The following is an 18,977-nucleotide window of genomic DNA, read 5'->3' on the forward strand; positions in this document are numbered from 1 at the left end:
CACCGGGCAAAATCGGGACAGGAAGAGCCTCCGATAAATTGAGAGGTCCGTGTTTTCCTTCAAGCCAGTGTGCAGATCCAGGATTACTTCAAGACGTCCGCGGCAGTACCCCCACATGGCTATCTGACGAGACAGGGAACCGAAAGTATACAAATAGGGCTGTGACTGTTATCTAAACGTATTTTAACCGACCGCGTTACTCGAGGATAAGCAGCGTACAAACGACCTTTTCCGTTGTGGAATGTGCAAGGATAACTAGGGTGAAATGGCATCTGTCGCATTTTTGCAGCATAGATTTCCTTGATTTTCTTCTCATTGAGATCTACCGGACAGTTCCGATCTCGGTGTGAATGAAAACCAGCGAAGTTAGTGCACCTGTAAGGAGTTGTGCACTATTCCACGCCTTAGTTCTTATCCCACATGTACCACATATAGACGGATTCGATCAACGAGTTGAGTACCCACTTCTGGCAAAAGTGTACAACAGAGGTCCTTGCGGTTAAAAAAACAGAGCCATATTACAATGTCCATTGTTCCACTCTCGTAATAGTTCGCCGTATTTTTCGCTCTGCGACTGCCATATTGCGCGAGTTATAAAGATGATGATGATGATGATGATGCTTGTTGTTTAAAGGGGCCTAACATCGAAGGTCATCGGCCCCTAATGGAATGTGATAAACGACATGAGAGATGATGTTAAAATTTTAAAAACATATCCACTGACTAGAGTTTAAAAAATGATGGAGAAAAATGAGGGTGAGATTAAAACAATCAGTGGATCTAATACGCAATGCCTTATTTTCTAATAAAATAAGAGAAATTACAGGGAAAACAAAAGAATAAGGCATTGCCTGGTAGTACATAATTTACGAGAGACGTTAAAATAACACATTAAAATACGCAAAACAAACTAAAATTAAGTCAATAGGATAAAAGCGAAAGTGACACAAAACACACTAGGACAAAGGACAGCATTACACACGAGAAAACAGTCCACTATCCCTCATAAAGCGGATGACGAGGTCTGCTGACTGCTCGTCATCACGCAAGATAAGGGAGATAGTACTCGGAAGGTTAAGACTACGGCGCAGATCGACCAGGTCCACACACTCCGTAAGGATGTGCACCACGGTAAGGTGGTCGCCGCAGGTACACACCGGAGGGGGTTCTCCTTTCAAAAGATGCGAGTGAGTCAAGATACCGTGGCCGATCCGAAGACGACATAATACCACGGCTTCCCTCCGCGAAGCCCGAAGGGAAGTCCTCCATACCTTCGTTGTTCCTTTTATCGCTCTCAGCTTATTGGGAAGTGGAATGGCCTGCCACTCCATCTCCCAATGGGACATAACAAGATGTCTCAGCTGGGAGCGAATATCACTTACTGGAACCTGGAAAGGCAACGTGGGCAGTGTAACTGCCTCCTTGGCAGCCTGATCTACTAACTCGTTTCCCTCTATGCCCATGTGGCTTGGGAGCCACAGAAATGTGATTCTGGTGCCAGCATCCCAACACCCGGCCAGCAGGTCCTGGATTAGCTGCACCAGAGGGTGCCGAGGGAAACAGGTATCTATAGACTGGAGCGAACTCAAGGAGTCGGTACACAGAAGAAAGTGTCGGCGCTCATTGTACAGTGCGTACCGCAGAGCCTCATAGATAGCATAGAGCTCTGCTGTGTATACACTACAGGTTGCCGGACGAGCAAAAAGGAACCTATCATTGTTAACAACGAACGCACAGCCCACCTTCGTATCTGACCTTGAACCATCCGTGTAGACGACGACTGAACCTGGATAGCGGCCAACAACGGACAGGAAGAGCCTCCGATAAATCGAAGGGTCCGTGTTTTCCTTTGGACCAGTGTGCAGATCCAGGATTACTTCAGGTCGTCGTACGACCCACGGAGGTACCCCACTTGGTTGTCTGACAAGGCAAGGAACCGAAGGTACGTCAAACAATTCGGAAATGTTATCCAAGCGTATCCCAACCGGCCGCGCCGCTCGAGGACGAGCAGCGTACAGCAAACGGTTGCCATTGTTGAACACGCAAGGATAGCTGGGATGAAGTGGCATCTGTCGCAAATTTGCAGCATATGTAAGTAGAAGTTGCTGGCGCCTCAGGTGTAAAGGCGGCACACCAGACTCAGCGAGCAGGCTAGCGATGGGGCTTGTACGAAAAGCCCCCGTCGCCAACCTAACCCCGCTGTGGTGGATACTGTTCAGCTTCGCAAGAACGCTTGGTCTTGCGGAGCCATATGCTGCACTGCCGTAGTCTAACCGGGATAAAATGTGTGCCCGATAGAATCGCAGGAGCACCGCGCGGTCAGCCCCCCAAGAAGTGCTGCTAAGAAACTTAAGGATATTAAGCTTCCTAGTGCATTGCACTTTTAACTGCCGCACGTGTGGCTCCCACGATAATTTACTGTCAAAAAGGAGCCCAAGAAATCGGTAGGTGTCAACAACTGGAAGAACGACATTACCTAGATAAAGCTCAGGATGATGGTGAAGTGTACGTTGACGACAAAAGTGGACAACGGAGGTCTTTGCGGCAGAAAACCGAAAGCCATGTTCTAAGGTCCACTTCTCCACCCTCCTAATAGCTTGCTGTAACTGTCGCTCTGCGACTGCCATACTGCACGAGCTATAGTGCAGAGCAAAATCATCCACATATAGGGACGGTATGACGGCTGGACCAGCAGCCGCGACAATACCGTTTATGGCAATCGCGAACAGAGTGACACTAAGAACCGATCCCTGTGGTACTCCATTTTCTTGAACGTGGTATTGCGAATATGTCCTCCCTACTCGGACACGGAATAGACGGAGGGACAAAAAATTCGCAATAAATACCGGCAAGTTACCTCGGAATCTCCATTGATGCAGGACTGAAAGGATGCCATATCGCCAGGTGGTGTCGTAGGCCTTCTCCAAGTCAAAGAAGACAGCTACCAAATGCTGTTTGCGGAGAAACGCATCCTGGATAGAGCTCTCCAGGCGTACCAAGTGGTCTGTGGTGGATCGAGCGGCTCGAAATCCACATTGGTACTCGGACAAGAGTCTTTGTTTCTCCAGACACCACACGAGTCTGCGATTTACCATCCTCTCAAAGAGCTTACACAGGCAATTTGTAAGACAAATCGGTCTGTAACTTCCTGCATACTTAGGATCTTTGTCAGGCTTGAGGACAGGGATGACTATGCCCTCTCGCCACTGAGACGGAAAATCACCCTCTGTCCAGATTCGGTTGAACACACGAAGGAGATATAGTAAACTATCATCACTAAGGTGTTTCAACATCTGGTTATGGATGTTGTCCGGTCCAGGAGACGTGTCCTTGCAAAGCGCTAATGCGCTGCGGAGTTCCCACTCCGTAAAGGGCACGTTGTAGTCCTCTGAAGCTTGGGTGGCAAAACTAAGGTGATGACGTTCAGCCTCCCGCTTCAGAGGGAGGAAATCAGGATTGTAATTCCCGGAGCCAGAGACATCCGCGAAATGACTAGCGAGATGATTAGCAATCGCAAGGGGATCAGTGGCGACACTGCCTGCAATGGAAATTCCCGGTACAGCAGATGATCCTTGAATACCCGAAAGTCGTCGAAGTTTCGTCCACACTTGAGATGATGGAGTATGCGACGTCATGGACGACACATATCTCTCCCATGAAGCCTTCTTACTTTGTCGAATAAGAACTCGCGCCTTAGCGCGGAGTTTCTTAAATGTTACCAAGTTGGCCACAGTAGGCTGTCGACGGTAACGTTTATGAGCGCGACGGCGTTCTTTGATGGCTGCTGCTATTTCATCGTTCCACCAAGGAACGAGTTTTCGGCGAGGAGCCCCCGAGAAAAACGGAATGGACTCCTCAGCAGCAGCAAGAATAACTTGGGTGACGTAAGTTATTTCCTCGCCGACGGTCCGCCCGACATCATCGTGAAAGACAGCTAGTGATGTGTACTTTGGCCAATCAGCATGTTTAAGAATCCATCGAGGGGGAGCCTCGACGGGTTTATGTTTCAACAAAGTAAGAATAATGGGAAAATGGTCACTGTCACAGAGATCATCGTGTGCATTCCACCGAAACAGTGGAACCAACGTTCGGCTGCATAGACTTACGTCTATGCGAGAGTATGTGCCGTAACGTACACTAAAGTGAGTTGGTTCCCCTGTGTTCAAAATACATAAATCCAGATCTGTTATAAGTGTTTCCAACTCTCTTCCTCGGGGACAAGGCGTCTCAGAGCCCCATATGGGGTGATGGGCGTTAAAATCGCCCAATAAGAGGAAGGGTGGTGGAAGCTGATCTATAAGATCAGCGACATCATTGATGTTCAGATGCTGGCCGGGTGGAAGATAAACATTACACACTGTTGCTATGACAGGCAGCGAGACGCGAACAGCTACAGCCTCTAGAGGGGTTCGTAATGGAACCTCTTCGCTGTAGCTATCAGAACGTACAAAAATGCCAACGCCTCCGGAAGCCCGGTGAGCATAGTATCGTTCTGTCGAGTATAGTTTGAAATTCCTCAAGACCGTATGATGACCAGGTCTGAAATTGGTCTCCTGAATACAGACTATACTCGCTGCGTACTCACTAATAAGCTGACGTAACTCAGCAAGATGCCTGTCATAACCATTACAATTCCACTGTAACAGTGTCATAGTGTGGACTGTAAAAGGAGTGTTAGGTTATGAGCGAAAAATGCTCGTTAGCCTAAACACTATCTAATTCTACATCCGTAGATGTAGAGGACAGCGCGACATCCATCCCGTCATCAAAAGATGGCAGGGGTGCCGCCCAGAACTTCGACAAATTTCGGGCGCGAGGGGGTCCCCTACGAGGAGAGCGCGCAGGTTTGGGAGCAGGAGTGCCTCCTGGCGCAGACTCATACCCTCCAGATGGGGGGCATGACTTCTCCTTCGCAGGGGAAGGCCGAGAGCGCTCAGAACGGGCGCTCTTCTTCCCCTTCTTTTTTTCAGGTTTAGACGGGCTGGGAGATGGTTTCCCAGCCCTGGTCAACGAAGCCGCCTCCGCCGGCTGGGGCACGACTTTCGTCGACCTCCTAGGGGGGGGGGAGACTTAGTCTTCCCCCCTTGCTGTGCCGGCTGGGAGTTCCCAACCGGCACAGACTTCTGGTTGGTCGAAGTTGGGGTGGTCCCCCCCTTCGAGCTTTGACTATTTGCGACGTTGCTGGGAGCAGCAACAGTCGCCTTGGGCGCAGCGGTCTGGACAGGTGTCTTGGTCGTAAATGACGAACCTGGAAGACTCTGAGCTATCAAGCTATAGTCGAGTGTACGGGCAGGTGTATTCATAGAATGAAACTTACGGCGCGCTTCCTGGTAGGAAAGACCATCCAGGGTCTTGATCTCCTGGATCTTCTTCTCACTCAGGTATGTCGGACAATTCCGATCCCGAGGAGAATGAAAACCGGAGCAGTTAGTGCACTTGTATGGAGTTGTGCACTCCTCCGCGCCGTGAGCTACTCGTCCACATGTACCACATACAGCCTGATTCGAACAGCGAGATACCATATGTCCGAATCGCTGGCATTGATAGCATCGCATAGGAGGCGGGATGTACGGCCTCACATCGCAACGATAAGTGGTTACCTTGACTTTCTCTGGTAACACTGACAACTTGAAAGAGACAATGAAGGCACCAGTGGCAACGTCTTCACCGTTGACCTTGCGCGTAATGCGCCGGACGTGTGTCACGCCACGGTTCTTCATGTCTTCCATCAACTCGTCGTCAGTGTTCAAAATAAGGTCGCGGTGAAAGATGACTCCGCGAACCAGGTTCAAGGACTTATGCTCCTCCACTTTGACGGGGATTTCGCCAAAGTGCTCGCACTTAAGCAACTGATCAGCTTGCAGTGCTGTACGAGTCTTGAGAAGCAAACTACCGTTGCGCATTTTCTTAAGTTCCTCCAGTTCGCCATAGACGCCTTCGATGTGCCGACTAAAAAGGACCGACTTCACCAGCTTAAAATCGTTCCCATCGGTTCTGGTAGCGACCAGAAACCTAGGGAAGCTGGATCCCATTCCTTCACGCTGCGCATGTTCCCAGGGAGTTGAACCTCTCAGGGAAGCAAAAGTTAAAGACTTAGGTGGGCGACCACCTTGAGAGAGCAGACTTCGTTTGGAAGCCATGCCCGATAGCATCCTCCCCGAATGCCACCCACTCCGATCAGGGGTCTCTGTAGCCGAACCAAGCAGCCAAGGCAATACCCACCTGGTCATAGCAGGTACTGCCCGGGGTCCGATGTTGGACGATGCCTAATACGGCATGACTGAGGCAATGAGCACTAAGACTCCCTTCCTCCAGCCACCCGCAATAGCATGTACCCCATAGCGTTTACAGAGCACTAAATATAGAGAAAAAAATAAAAATAATTAATAATAATATGTCCTTCTGGCATTCGGCTGTGCGGGGACCTGCGTTGTCAGGCGGATACCACTGCCCGGGTACATGATACTCCCACCCGCCGCGTCCTGGGTGGTTGCTGGCACGGGCTTTCGAGCGTAGTCGCACACATAGGAGCTCCATCGCCGGGCAGCACGCACATCAAATTTTGAATGGTCTACATCTGACCCTCGGAAAAATAATAAAAAAATAAAGAGGGGACCATGGCCACATGACCCTTTAAGTCGCCTTCTACGACAGGCAGGGATTACCTATGGATGTATTCAGCCTCTCCCATCCACAGGAGGTCCATCACATTATACCAAACCGCAATCCATGTCCGCGCCAAGGTCGCCCCTTTTTGTCGCCTCTTACGACAGGCAGGGGATACCGCGGGTGTATTCTGCATGTGTGTCCCCCACCCGCAGGGGGTAGTGTGTTTGGTCCGCGAGAGGTATTTTATTTCCCTCAAGTCCGCCGGCAAGCCGGTTAGGACCCCCCTATCCGCCACCTGGGACGCGCCACGTGGGAGTATCACCTCTCCCCCTGCTACGCCATCGTAGTAGGTTCGTGGGAGTTATAAAGAAGAGAAAAACTGTTTACGTATAGTGACGATATTACTGCTGAACCAGCATCCCCGTGGAATCCCATTTTACTGAACGTGGTATAGCGAATATGCCCTCCCTACCCGGACACGAAAAAGACGGAGGGATAAAAAATTCGCAAAAAATACCGGCATGTTACCTCGGAATCTCCGTTGATGTAAGACTGAAAGGAGACCAAATCACCATATGGTGACATAGGCCTCTTCTATGTCAAAGAAAACAGCCACCTAATGTTTTCTCGGAGAAATGCATCCTGGATGGAACTCTCCAGGCGTACGAAGTAGTCAGCGGCCGAACGAGCGGCTCGGAAGCCACATTGGTACTCAGAAAAATGTCTTTTCTTTCTCCAGGCACCACACAAGTAAGCGATTTACCATCCTCTCGAATAACTTACACAAACAGTTAGTAAGACAAATACGTCTGTAAATTCATGCATACTTAGTGTACCGGGCGGTACACCTCTACGACGCAAGTTCAAATCTTGCGCCAATTGAAACTCCTCTACGGGAGAAACTCTGAACTTTAAAAACAGAATCAACTCAACTGTTATCAGAAGATGTCTCTGGGTGTTTTTGATTTGCTTTTGCTGATCAAGAAGTGTGGACATTCTCTAACAGATGTATCTACCAAAAACTATGATTATGCACTCTGGTGCGAAGGAATGAACTTTCTTGGAGAAATTTTGTATTCATAAGTTTTGTCTTTACTAAATTCTGTTCTTTCATTTCAGGGTTGGCAATATTAAGCTCCCTTTCCGCCTGTTTTGAATTTACAAATCCTAAATTTCTGTAATTAATTTCCCACCAATAAGGTGTTTCTTCATCGATTTGTGTGTAACTTTCGCTGTTAACCAATAAACGTTTGTGGGCGGGTCTTAATCATTCATGAAAGGTCTCGAATTTTCCGCGAGGGTATAAAAACTGCTGATTTTCTTGTCTCCGTGCCACTTCAATAACATCTAGCTTAGTGTGTGGATATGTAGCAGGGGCGGGAAGCGCCTCTTTCTTCGGGCAACAGATCTTCAAAAGGTAATGGCCATTTAACATCTTGCTAGCTCAGCAGTTTAACTCGCGGGAAGGTTCGAAACCTTTAATATGTAACCAACCTTTTTAAAATGTAAATCCCATTTTAGTCTATGTCAAAACTACTAATCTCTTTAACTGTAAAGCGGGGATAGAGAGTGCTTTACCCTCTCGAGCTCCCCTTCATTTTGAAGGTGAGGTGACTACGTTTTAATAACCGTTTCTTCTCTTCCTTAATGTATTAAAGTTTTCTCATACGAGTCACCTCCCTAGCTTGGGATTAGCCCCTGTGTCATTGGCCTAGCGCCACTTAGGTTTTAAAATGTATATTTAGGAGTGCTAATTCACGCCTCCATCCCTTTTGCGTTTTGTGCCATTTAAATTAACCTAGTATTTGCCCACTAAGGCCCAGTAGATTGGGTACGAGATACCCCTGTTTTTTTATAAGGTATGCCTTGATGGCAATTTAGTGTAATAGTCTGTTATTGCCTTTATAGGCTCGAAAGATCGAGAGCGGGTTAGCTCTTTATGGTGTTGTGGTAAAAGTGCCTTAGAGAGGCTTGAGATGTGAAGTTGGGAGCAAGTGCTCCATGTAATGAGGGGTTTTCTGTCCTTTGGTAATTTGTGGTTGTGAGCTGAGAGCTCAGACTTTGGGGCCCGTAGTCCAGAATTTGTAATATCCTATTAACTTGTGCTTTCGTTTGTAAAGTGGCATTGTCCCTGATTTTTCTTTGTTATTTCACCTAGTGAAAATTGTTAAATCTTGTTATCAGTTGAAAATATAACCTTTATTTAAATTTTAAAATTCATCTTTCGGGCTTGTAGTTAGACCAATTCCAGCCCCCACCTTCTTTCACCTCTGCTGATCCACCAAAATACGGTAACACTTAGGATTTTTGTCAGGCTTGAGGACAGGAATTACTATGCCCTGTCGCCACTGAGACAGAGACCCACCCTCTATCCAGCGTGGGTTGAATACACGACGGAGATATAATAGACTATCCTCACTGATGTGCTTCGACATCTGGTTATGGACATTGTTTGGTCCGGGGGAAGTGTCTGATGGTAATGATGCTTGTGCTTTAAGGAGCCTAACATCTAGGTCACCGGAACCTAATGGTACGAAATGAAATGAGAAATTAAAAGTTTTAAATCATCCACTGACCAAAATAAAAAATGGCATGAAGAATGAAGGGATGGATAGAAACAATCAGTGGATTCTACCCCAAAACTAACACAAAAGAACACTATTACTGACCTAGAGACCACTTCTAAAGCACAATCCTGAATCGAGGATGCTTGTTGTCTAAAGGGGTCCAAAATACAGTTCAAGGCCCCGCATAATTGTACTTATTGCTGGTAAAGTAGAACAATGGTATTTGTCTTGTTGGGGTACTAATCAAAGGTAGCGTAGACTCACGGTGTTCCACACAGGATGGTACTACTCTCAAGTATTGGACGTCGTACAGGTAACGCAGACCTATGGTGTTTCTCACACAATGGTGCCATTCATAGCCAACGCAAACCGATGAGGTTCTTCGCCTATGTGTATTAGATTGATGATTGATGTTTGTTGTTTAAACGGGCCTAACATCGAGGTCATCGGCCCCTAATGGTACAAAATGAGACGAAACGAAATGACATCTTAAAATTCCGAAATCCTCCACTGACCAGAATTCAAAGCATGAGGACGAAGAATGAATGGATGGACGGAGATGAATTTAAAACGATCAGTGGATCCGACCCACAGTGCCTCACTTGCACAGAAGCTGGCAAAAAACAATCGTGTTACCGATCAAGCGACTGCTTCTATAGCACGATGCTGAATCGATTATGCCTATAGTCGAAATGGGTCCAAAATCCAGGTCATCAGCCCCTCATAATGGTATTTATCGCTAGGAAAGTAGAACCATGCTATACGTTATGTTGTAGTACTAATCAAAAGTAGCGGAGACACGCGGTATTCCACACATTATAGTACTATTCACAAGTAGTGTAATGCGCACATGTAACACAGACATATGGTGTTTCGCACATTGCGGCGCTATTTGCAGGCAACGCAAACCTATTGCGTTCCTCACATCTGTGGACTAACCACAGGGACCCGTACTATCCCGTGGAATTCCTCACAAAGTGGGAACTGAGCATAGGTAAGGCAGAACCATGGTGTCGCTAATCCCATGGTGTCGCTCATAAAGGCGTACGAATCACAGATACTGTAGGACCCACATCCAGATTCACACACTGTCGCTACGAATCACAAACCTATTGCGTACCTAATATAGTGGTACTACTCGCAAGTAAAGGCGACCCATTGTGTTCCCCGCGTGATGGTAATAATCAGAAGTAGTTTCATACTTCTAATACAATCATCCCTTGGTCGCCCCTTTTAGTTGCTTCTCACGACAAGCAGGGGATACCGTGAGTGTATTTTTCGTCTGCGTCCCCCACCCACAGGGGGTAGAGAGAGAGAAAAAAGAAGAAGAAAGAAGGAATCCGTCACTCCGAAAATTGAAGTAAGGGACGAAGAAAGGCAAGGGCCACGAAGGGCGTGAAATCAATGACTCCCTAGGCCTCGAATGCTCTAATACCGTCGTGGTTGGAAAAGAACAAGAGTTGACCAAGGGAGGTCCGACAGGACAGATGAAATTGAGGAGCCTGGCACAAGTAAGTGGAAGCAATGCCAAGACTCAGCTAAGGGCCCCGTGGTCGCCAACCCACACTCCCAAGTTGAGAGCCCCTTGGGCTCCTTTTAGTCGCCTCTTGCGACAGGCCGGGGATACCATGGTTGTATTCTTCATCTGCGTCCCCCACCCACACGGGGCAACAGCCGCCTTGGACGCAGCAATTGTAACAGTTGCTGATGTTGTTAACGACGAGCCTGGAAGACGCTGTGCTATCTTCGTGTATTCTAGTGTCTTGGCGGGTGCATTTTTAGAATTGAACTTACGGCGCGGTTCCTGATAGGAAAGACCATCTTGCGTCTTGATCTCCTTGATCTTTTTCTCACTGAGATATACCGGACAGTTCCGATCTCGGGGTGAATGAAACCCAGGTCAGTTAGTGCGCGTGTAAGGAGTTATGCACTGTTCCGCGCCTTGGGCTCTTATGACACATGTACCACATATAGACGGATTCGAGCAACGAGTACCATATGTCCAAACCTCTGGAATTAATAGTAGCGCATGGAAGGCGGGATGTACGGCCTCATATCGTAGCGATATATTGTTACCTTGACTTTTTTCTGGTAACACTGACTAGTTAAAGGAGACAATGAACTCACCAGTGGCAAAGTCTTCGCCGTTGACTTTGCGCGTAAAGCGCCGGACGTGTGTCATGACACTATAATTCATGTCTCCCATCGAATCATCGTCAGTGTTCAAGACGAGATCGCGGTTCAAGTTAACTCCACTAACCATTCAAGGTGTTGTGCTCCTCCACTTTGACGGGATTATCCCAAAGTGGTCGCACTTGAGCAGCCGATCAGCTTGCACTGCAGTGCGCGTCTTTAACAACAAACTCCCGTTACGAATGTTTTTTCCAGATTGTTCAGTTTGCCGTAGACAGCTTCTATGTTCCAACTAAACAAAACAGTACCGGTATTTATTTACCAGCTTGAAGTCACTCCCATCAATTATGGTAGCAACCGGAAACCGGCAGAATCTGGATCCCATTCTTTCACGCTGCGCTTGTTCCCAGGAGGTTGAATCCCTCACGGAATCAAAAGTTAAATGCTTCGTTGGGGGACCACCTTGGGAAGGCTGAAGACATTTAGAAGTCATGCCTGAAATCATCGAAGCATTCCGATCAGGGGCTCTGTAGCCGAATGAAGGAGCCACGACAATACCCACCTGGTCGTAGCAGGTACTGACCGGGGTCCGATGTTAGACGATGCCTAGTAGGGAATTACCGAGGCAGTGAGTACTAGGACTCCCTTCCTTCAATCACCCGCAATAGCATGTACCCAGTAGCGTGTACAGAGTAATAAGCATTGATTTAAAAATAAACAATTAATAAAAATATATCCTTCTGGCATTCGGCTTTGCGGGGACCTGTGTTGTCAGGCGGATGCTTCTGCGCGGGTGGGTGGCGCCCCCACCGAAATGGCTTCCCGGGGTCACCGTAGGGATTTCGAGCGTAGTCGCACACGGAAGAGGCCAACCTCCAAGCAGCACACACATCAAGAATTTTAAATCGGTCTACCACTGACCGTCAAAAATAAAAAAAATTAAGGAGGGGACCGATGGCCACATGACCCTTTTAGTCATATTCTACGATAGGTAGGGATTACCAATGAATGTACTCATCCCCTCCCATCCACAGGGGGTCCAACACATGATACCAAACAATAATTAATGACACCTGATTACCACGACAGGTCCTCTATGGCGAACTTGGCTCCGGTTCAATATCACGGGGCACCCCACGGAGACGTTTCAAAGATCAACTGGAACACACCTTAAAGATGGCAGAAATAAACCTACTAACCTGGGAAAACCCACGGGAGGTGGCGGGACAACAAATTCACAACATAAACCGTTAAGTTACATCGGAAATTCCATTGATGAAGGAAAGAAAGGATGCCATATCGCCATATGGTGTCTTCGTCGTCGTCGTCGGCAGTTATTCGTTTCCGAGTTTAACGATTTCCTGGCTAATAGCTCACTTCAATTCATAGCAGTTTTTGTTTAAACTTCCCGTGACTGTACAGGCCAAATTTTGCATAGAACATACGTCCACACATCGCGCAGCTGAGGGACGGGGAAGATCGTGGCTGGGTTTTGCGAAGTTTCGTTCCTGTCGCTTAATATCTTCGTGTCTGCGTCGTTCTTGTTCGAAGTGTTGAACTGAGGCAGAGACACCTTGCCGCCAAAATAAACGGTCCTTGGCAAGTTTTTCCAGGTTTGTAGGTTTATTTCTGCCATCTTTAAGGTGTGCTCCAGTTGATCTTTGAAACATCTCAGTGGGGTGCCCCGTGATTTTGAAGCGGAGCCAAGTTCGCCATAGAGGATCTGTCGCGGTAATCAGGTGTCATTCATACGGCGCACATGTCCTGCCTATCTGAGGCGATGGCCAACGACCAATGCTTCTAAATTCTTAGCACAAGTTTTCTTGATGACTTCAACTTCAGGAACGTAGTTTTCCCACTTGGTGTTCATGATGGAGCGTAGTTTTTCTGGTGAAAGCGCTACAGCTTTTTGATGTCACGGCGGTATAAGGTCTACGTTTCGCAGCCATAAGGAAGTGTAGAGATGATTACAGCCTGGTACACTGATGATGATGATGATGATGCTTGTTATTTAAAGGGGCCTAACATCGAGGTCATCGGCCCCTAATGGTACGAAATGAAAGAACAAAAATGTCAAATTCATCCACTGACCAAAAAAAAATAATAATGTCGTCATGAAGAATGAATGGATGGACATGAACCCGACAAAAAAAAAAAGGAAACAAACAACCAAAATACAGTGGATCAGACTCAAAGATCATACATAATTGATTACTGACCACTCATAAAGCACGATGATGCTTGATTTCGAAAGGGGTGCAAAATCCATGTCTAAGGCCCCACAGAATGGTACATGTCGCGAGTAAAGTAGAACCATGGTATTGGCATGTTGGGGTACTAATCAAAAGTAGCGAAACTCACGGTGTTCCACACAAGACGGTACTACTCACAAGTATTGTACTTCGTACAGGTAACGCAGACCTATGGTGTTTCTCACACAATGACGCCACTCAGAGCCAACGCAAACCAATGAGTTTCCTCACCTAGTTGTACTAGGCACGGATGCCGGTCCAACGGGCCCTGTGGTGTTCCTCACAGAGTGGATACTAATCAAAGGCAACGCAGACCCACGGTGTCACTCATATAGTGGTACAACTCACAGGCTACGCCCAGACCCGCGGTGGTGCTCGCATGGGTACGACGCACGGGTACTGGAAACCCCCAGGCCACGCTCATGACTACTACTAAACACAAACCCATTTCGTACCGAACATAGTGGTACAACTCGCAAGTACAGGCAACCCATGGTGTTCCCCGCGTGATGGTACGAATAAAAAGTAGTTTCATGGTTATAATTCAATCATCCCTTGGTCGTCCCTTTTAGTCGCCTCTCACGACAGGCAGGGAATACCGTGGGTGTATTATTCGTCAGCCCCCCCACCCACAGGGGTTGTGTGTTTGGTCCGCGAGAGGTATTTTATTTCCCTCAAGTCCGCCGGCAAGCCGATTAGGACCCCCCTATCCGCCACCTGGGAAGCGCCACGTGGGAGTATCACCTCTCCCCCTGCTACGCCTGCGTAGCAGGTTCGTGGCCTGGTACACTATTAGTTTTGTGCGAATGGTGAGGTTTCTATTACTGAAGACTGTGTGACACTCGGCCAAAGTCCACATGGGCAGCACGAAGCCTGTTTTCCACATCCTGTTCTGGAGTACAGCTCTTTGACAAGATACCCCCAAGGTAAGCGAAGTGCTATACTTGTTCTAGGTTGGTGTTTGAGATGCTAATATTAAATTCTGGAATGTTAGTTTCTGGTGCAGCCTGAGCAAGTCTACCTTGGTTTTTGGCGTTGATGGTGAGGCATACAGGTCATATGCATCCTTAAAACTGGTGAATGACTGCTGCAGTTCCCCAGGTGTAAAAGCCGGTTATGCGGTGTCATCAGCATACTGTATTTTGTAACACTGGCATGTCTTCGCGAGTGAAGTCTCGCCAAGTTGAGGAGGCTACCATCAAAGCCGTATTTAATCTCTACGCCGGGGTTGTATGTTGTTTCATAAAGCATGGCAGCCAGGTACAAGGCCAACAGAGTTGGAGCAAGTATGCAGCCCTGCTTCAGTCGAAGTGTGATTGAGAATGGTTCGGATAAGTTGTTTTGATGGAGAATCTGTCCAGTCATATCATCATGAAGTGTTTGCACCAGGCACACAAAATTATGATGATGATGATGATGATGATCCTTGTTGTTTAAAGGGCCCTAACATCAAAGGTCATCGGCCCCAACACAAAATTATCAGGGCAGCCAATGCGTCTCAGAGCTGCCCACATAGTGAGTCTTGGAACATTATCGAAGGCCTATTCCCGGCCATAAAACACAAAATAAAGAAGCTTCTGTTGTTCTCTGCATTTCTCTTACAATTGCCTTGCACAAAACGTCATACCAACAGTACTCTGGTGGCTCGAAAACCACATTGACACTCTGGTAGAGTCCTCTCGGAGATGACTTGCGGGCGGCTAAGCTGGATCCTCGCGAGAAGTTTACCTACAATGGATAGCAGAGAAATGCCACGATAGTTGTCACATACAGTACGGTCACCTTCCTTGAAAATAGTAACGATATTGACATTTTTGCGATCGCCGGGTACTTCTGGGTTTCCTAAATTGAGCCTTGTTTTCAGGTGAAAGCCTCCACCTTGAATTAGTTCCAGAGGGAAGTTGTCTGGTCCAGATGCTTTCTAGGTTTCAGCCTTATCACATGCCACACAGAATTCCTGATAATTTGGTAGCATCGCCATCCATGGTTGAGAGTGGAGTTGTGGCACATCCCGTAGAAAGTCATTGGGAACAGTGGAGCATCGATTTGAAAGAGTGGATAAGTGTTCCTTCCAGCGCTCCATGATATCTCTACCATCGGTAAGAGTGTTAGCAACATCAACTGTTTTCCGAGTTCCAATTGAAGACCGAGATGGACCATAGATCTCTTTTATTCCCGTGTAGAAATTCCACAGGTCTCTGGCATCAGATAGTCTTTAGAGATCTAGAGCTTTCGTTTGCCACCAGTTGTTCTTCATTTCACTTATTTGAATTTGACATTTCTGTTTCAGATCTTGAAACACAGTTTTCTTCACACAGGATGATGGATATTGAAGAAGGGATAGGTGGGCTTACCGTTTGGCTCAAAATTTCTTCCTTGTTGTCCGCGAAGCAGTCTTGCCTCTTTATTTGCGCGTGGCAGATGATTTCCTCAGCTGACTCAACGGCAGCACTTTGGAGTGTTAACCATTTTTGATCCACGTCATTTGTGCATATTGAACTGCTCGCCAATCGGTTCACGATCGCATTCTGGAAGTCTGACAATGTGGATTAATCTGAGAGCTGGAAAATGGCAAACTTACGTCGGGGCTTACTTGGGTGATGCACAGTTGGTTTCCGATGGAAGGATATTCTTAGTCGACAGATCCGAAAAGTTTGATATAGCTTCATGGGAAAGACAGTGAATGTGTCGTCTATGACGTCACATACACCGTCTTCCAAAGTGTGGACTAAACGTGCCGCATATCTGGAGTACAAGAACCATCCTCAGTACCAGTAATTTTCTTAGCAGGCAATATCGTCATTGATCCACGCTCGGTTGCTACTCAACTTGCAAGTAACTTCACAGATGTGTCTGATTCCACGAATTACCATCCTGATTTCCTGGCTCTGAAGCTGGAGGCAGAAGCCCGTAACCGCACATCTCGTTGCATTACCACGGCTTAGGGACAGGGACAGACGTATTTCAGAACTGTAATAAACGCGACGGTATGCATAAAACTAAATCGCAAGAGCTGGAGAACCACCCTGTATATAATCTGCGAGTCACTGATGAAAATTGTGTAATTTCTAATAGGGATGAACGCTAAAATTCCTCGGATAATTGTACTGACACATCCGTTTGAGTGATTATAAATATTACCTCAGGAAAATAGAACATGTATCACATACTAAGTTAAATTTTCCAGATGAAGTTCTTCTAAAAGCCCCAAGATAAATCAATCGATTTCAATTTATCGCCCGCACAACAGTATGTACAAGGCGGATGAACACAAGAATGACCCTAATACATAAACTATGTTTGAAAATGTAATAATGTAAAAGAGAAAATGTGACACTTAATGTTTCATTTTTCAGATGAAGTTCGCCCTTGTCATTTTCGTCACTATTGGCCTGACCTGCGGGTCCGTCCTGCGCCCAGGTGAGTAACATTTTGCATATCATCTTCATGTTATAGACATCGGATTTTAGTTACTTTACTGGGTAGTGTAAAGTAGTACGATACAATCGAGTTTTATATCAAGCATTTTATAATGCCCATTACTTCTTCAAATATATTAAAGACTATTCTTAACATTAATACCCAGAAATTCTTTACCCCTTCTATATGCTGTACATATAACTCCGATGTCTGCCTAACTTTCACAAGGAAACTTAAAAATTGGGAAGTTTCAAGAGTGAAAATTGATGATGATGATGATGATGATGATGATGATGATGCTTGTTGTTTAAAGGGGCCTAACATCGAGGTCATCGGCCCCTAATGGTACGAAATGAAAGGACAACAAAAAATTCAAAATCATCCACTGACGAGAATAAAAAATTCGTCATGAGGAAGGAATGGATGGACATGAACCAAAAACAAAAAAACGACAACAAATAACGAGCAAACAAAAAAGGAGTGGATCCAACTAAAAAACGATCATAGATAATTCATTACTGACCAAGGGCCCACTCATGAAGCACAATCCTGAAACGAGGATGCTTGATGTCTAAAGGGGCCCAAAATCCAGGTCTATGATGATGATGATGCTTGGTGTTTTAAGGGGCCTAACATCAAAGGTCATCGGCCCCTAATGGAATGAGATGAATGACACTTAAAATATTAAAAAGTATCCACTGACGATAGTTTAAAAAATGGTGATGGAGAAAAAATGGATGAGATTAAAACAATCAGTGGATGTAATACGCAATGCCTTATTTCCTAATAAAATAAGAGAACATACAGGAAAACTAAGGAATAAGGCATTGCCTAGTAGTATATAATTTACGTTAGACGTTAAAATAACATATTAAAATACGCAACACAAACTAAAATGAAGTCAATGGGATAAAAGCGCAAGTCACACACAAAAAAACTAGGACAAAGGACATTATCACACACGATAAAACAGACCACTATCCCTCATAAAGCGGATGACGAGGTCTGCTGACTGCTCGTCATCTCGCAAGATAAGGGAGATTGTACTCGGAAGGTTAAGACTACGGCGCAGATCGACCAGGTCCACACACTCAGTAAGGATGTGTACCACGGTAAGATGGTCGCCGCAGGTACACACCGGAGGGGGTTCTCCTTTCAAAAGATGAAAGTGAGTCAAGATACCATGGCCAATCCGAAGACGACATAATACCACGGCTTCCCTCCGCGAAGCCCGAAGGGAAGTCCTCCATACCTTCGTTGTTCCTTTTATCGCTCTCAGCTTATTGGGAAGTGGAGTGGCCTGCCACTCCATCTCCCAATGAGACATAACAAGATGTCTCAGCTGAGAGCGAATATCACTTGCTGGAACCTTGAAAGGCAACGGGGGCAGTGTAACTGCCTCCCTGGCAGCCTGATCTGCTAATTCGTTTCCCTCTATGCTCATGTGACTTGGGAGCCACAGAAACGTGATTCTGGTGCCGGCATCCCAACACCAGGCCAGCAGGTCCTGGATCCGCTGCACCAGAGGGTGCCGAGAGAAACAGGTATCTATAGACTGGAGCGAACTCAAGGAGTCAGTACACAGAAGAAAGTGTCGGCGCGCATTGTACAGTGTGTACCGCAGAGCCTCACAGATAGCATGGAGCTCTGCTGTGTACACACTACAGGTTGCCGGACGAGCAAAAAGGAACCTATCATTGTTAACAACGAACGCACAGCCCACCTTCGTATCTGTCCTTGAACCATCCGTGTAGACGACGACTGAACCTGGATAGCGGCCGACAACGGACAGGAAGAGCCTCCGATAAATCGAAGGGTCCGTATTTTCCTTTGGGCCAGTGTGCAGATCCAGGATTATTTCAGGTCGTCGTACGACCCACAGAGATCCAGGTCTAAGGCCCCTCAGAATGGTACATGTCGCGATTAAAGTAGAACCTTGGTATTTCTCAAGCTGCGGTACTAATCAAAGGTAGCGTAAACTCACTATGTTCCAAAC

The 18,977-nt window shown here is 46.7% G+C and overlaps 1 protein-coding gene across 1 annotated transcript in view; it reads left to right on the forward strand.

The window, feature by feature from the left end:
* Positions 1 to 18,977, forward strand: part of LOC136871762 (uncharacterized) — a 305,830-nt gene that overhangs the window by 169,819 nt on the left and 117,034 nt on the right. The window contains exon 18 of the mRNA XM_068227378.1: positions 16,918 to 16,981. Within this exon, the coding sequence (XP_068083479.1) occupies positions 16,918 to 16,981 (64 nt within the window). The remainder of the gene's footprint in view (positions 1 to 16,917; positions 16,982 to 18,977) is intronic.

Source organism: Anabrus simplex, chromosome 4, assembly GCF_040414725.1.
Source record: "Anabrus simplex isolate iqAnaSimp1 chromosome 4, ASM4041472v1, whole genome shotgun sequence".
Lineage (NCBI taxonomy): Eukaryota > Metazoa > Arthropoda > Insecta > Orthoptera > Tettigoniidae > Anabrus > Anabrus simplex.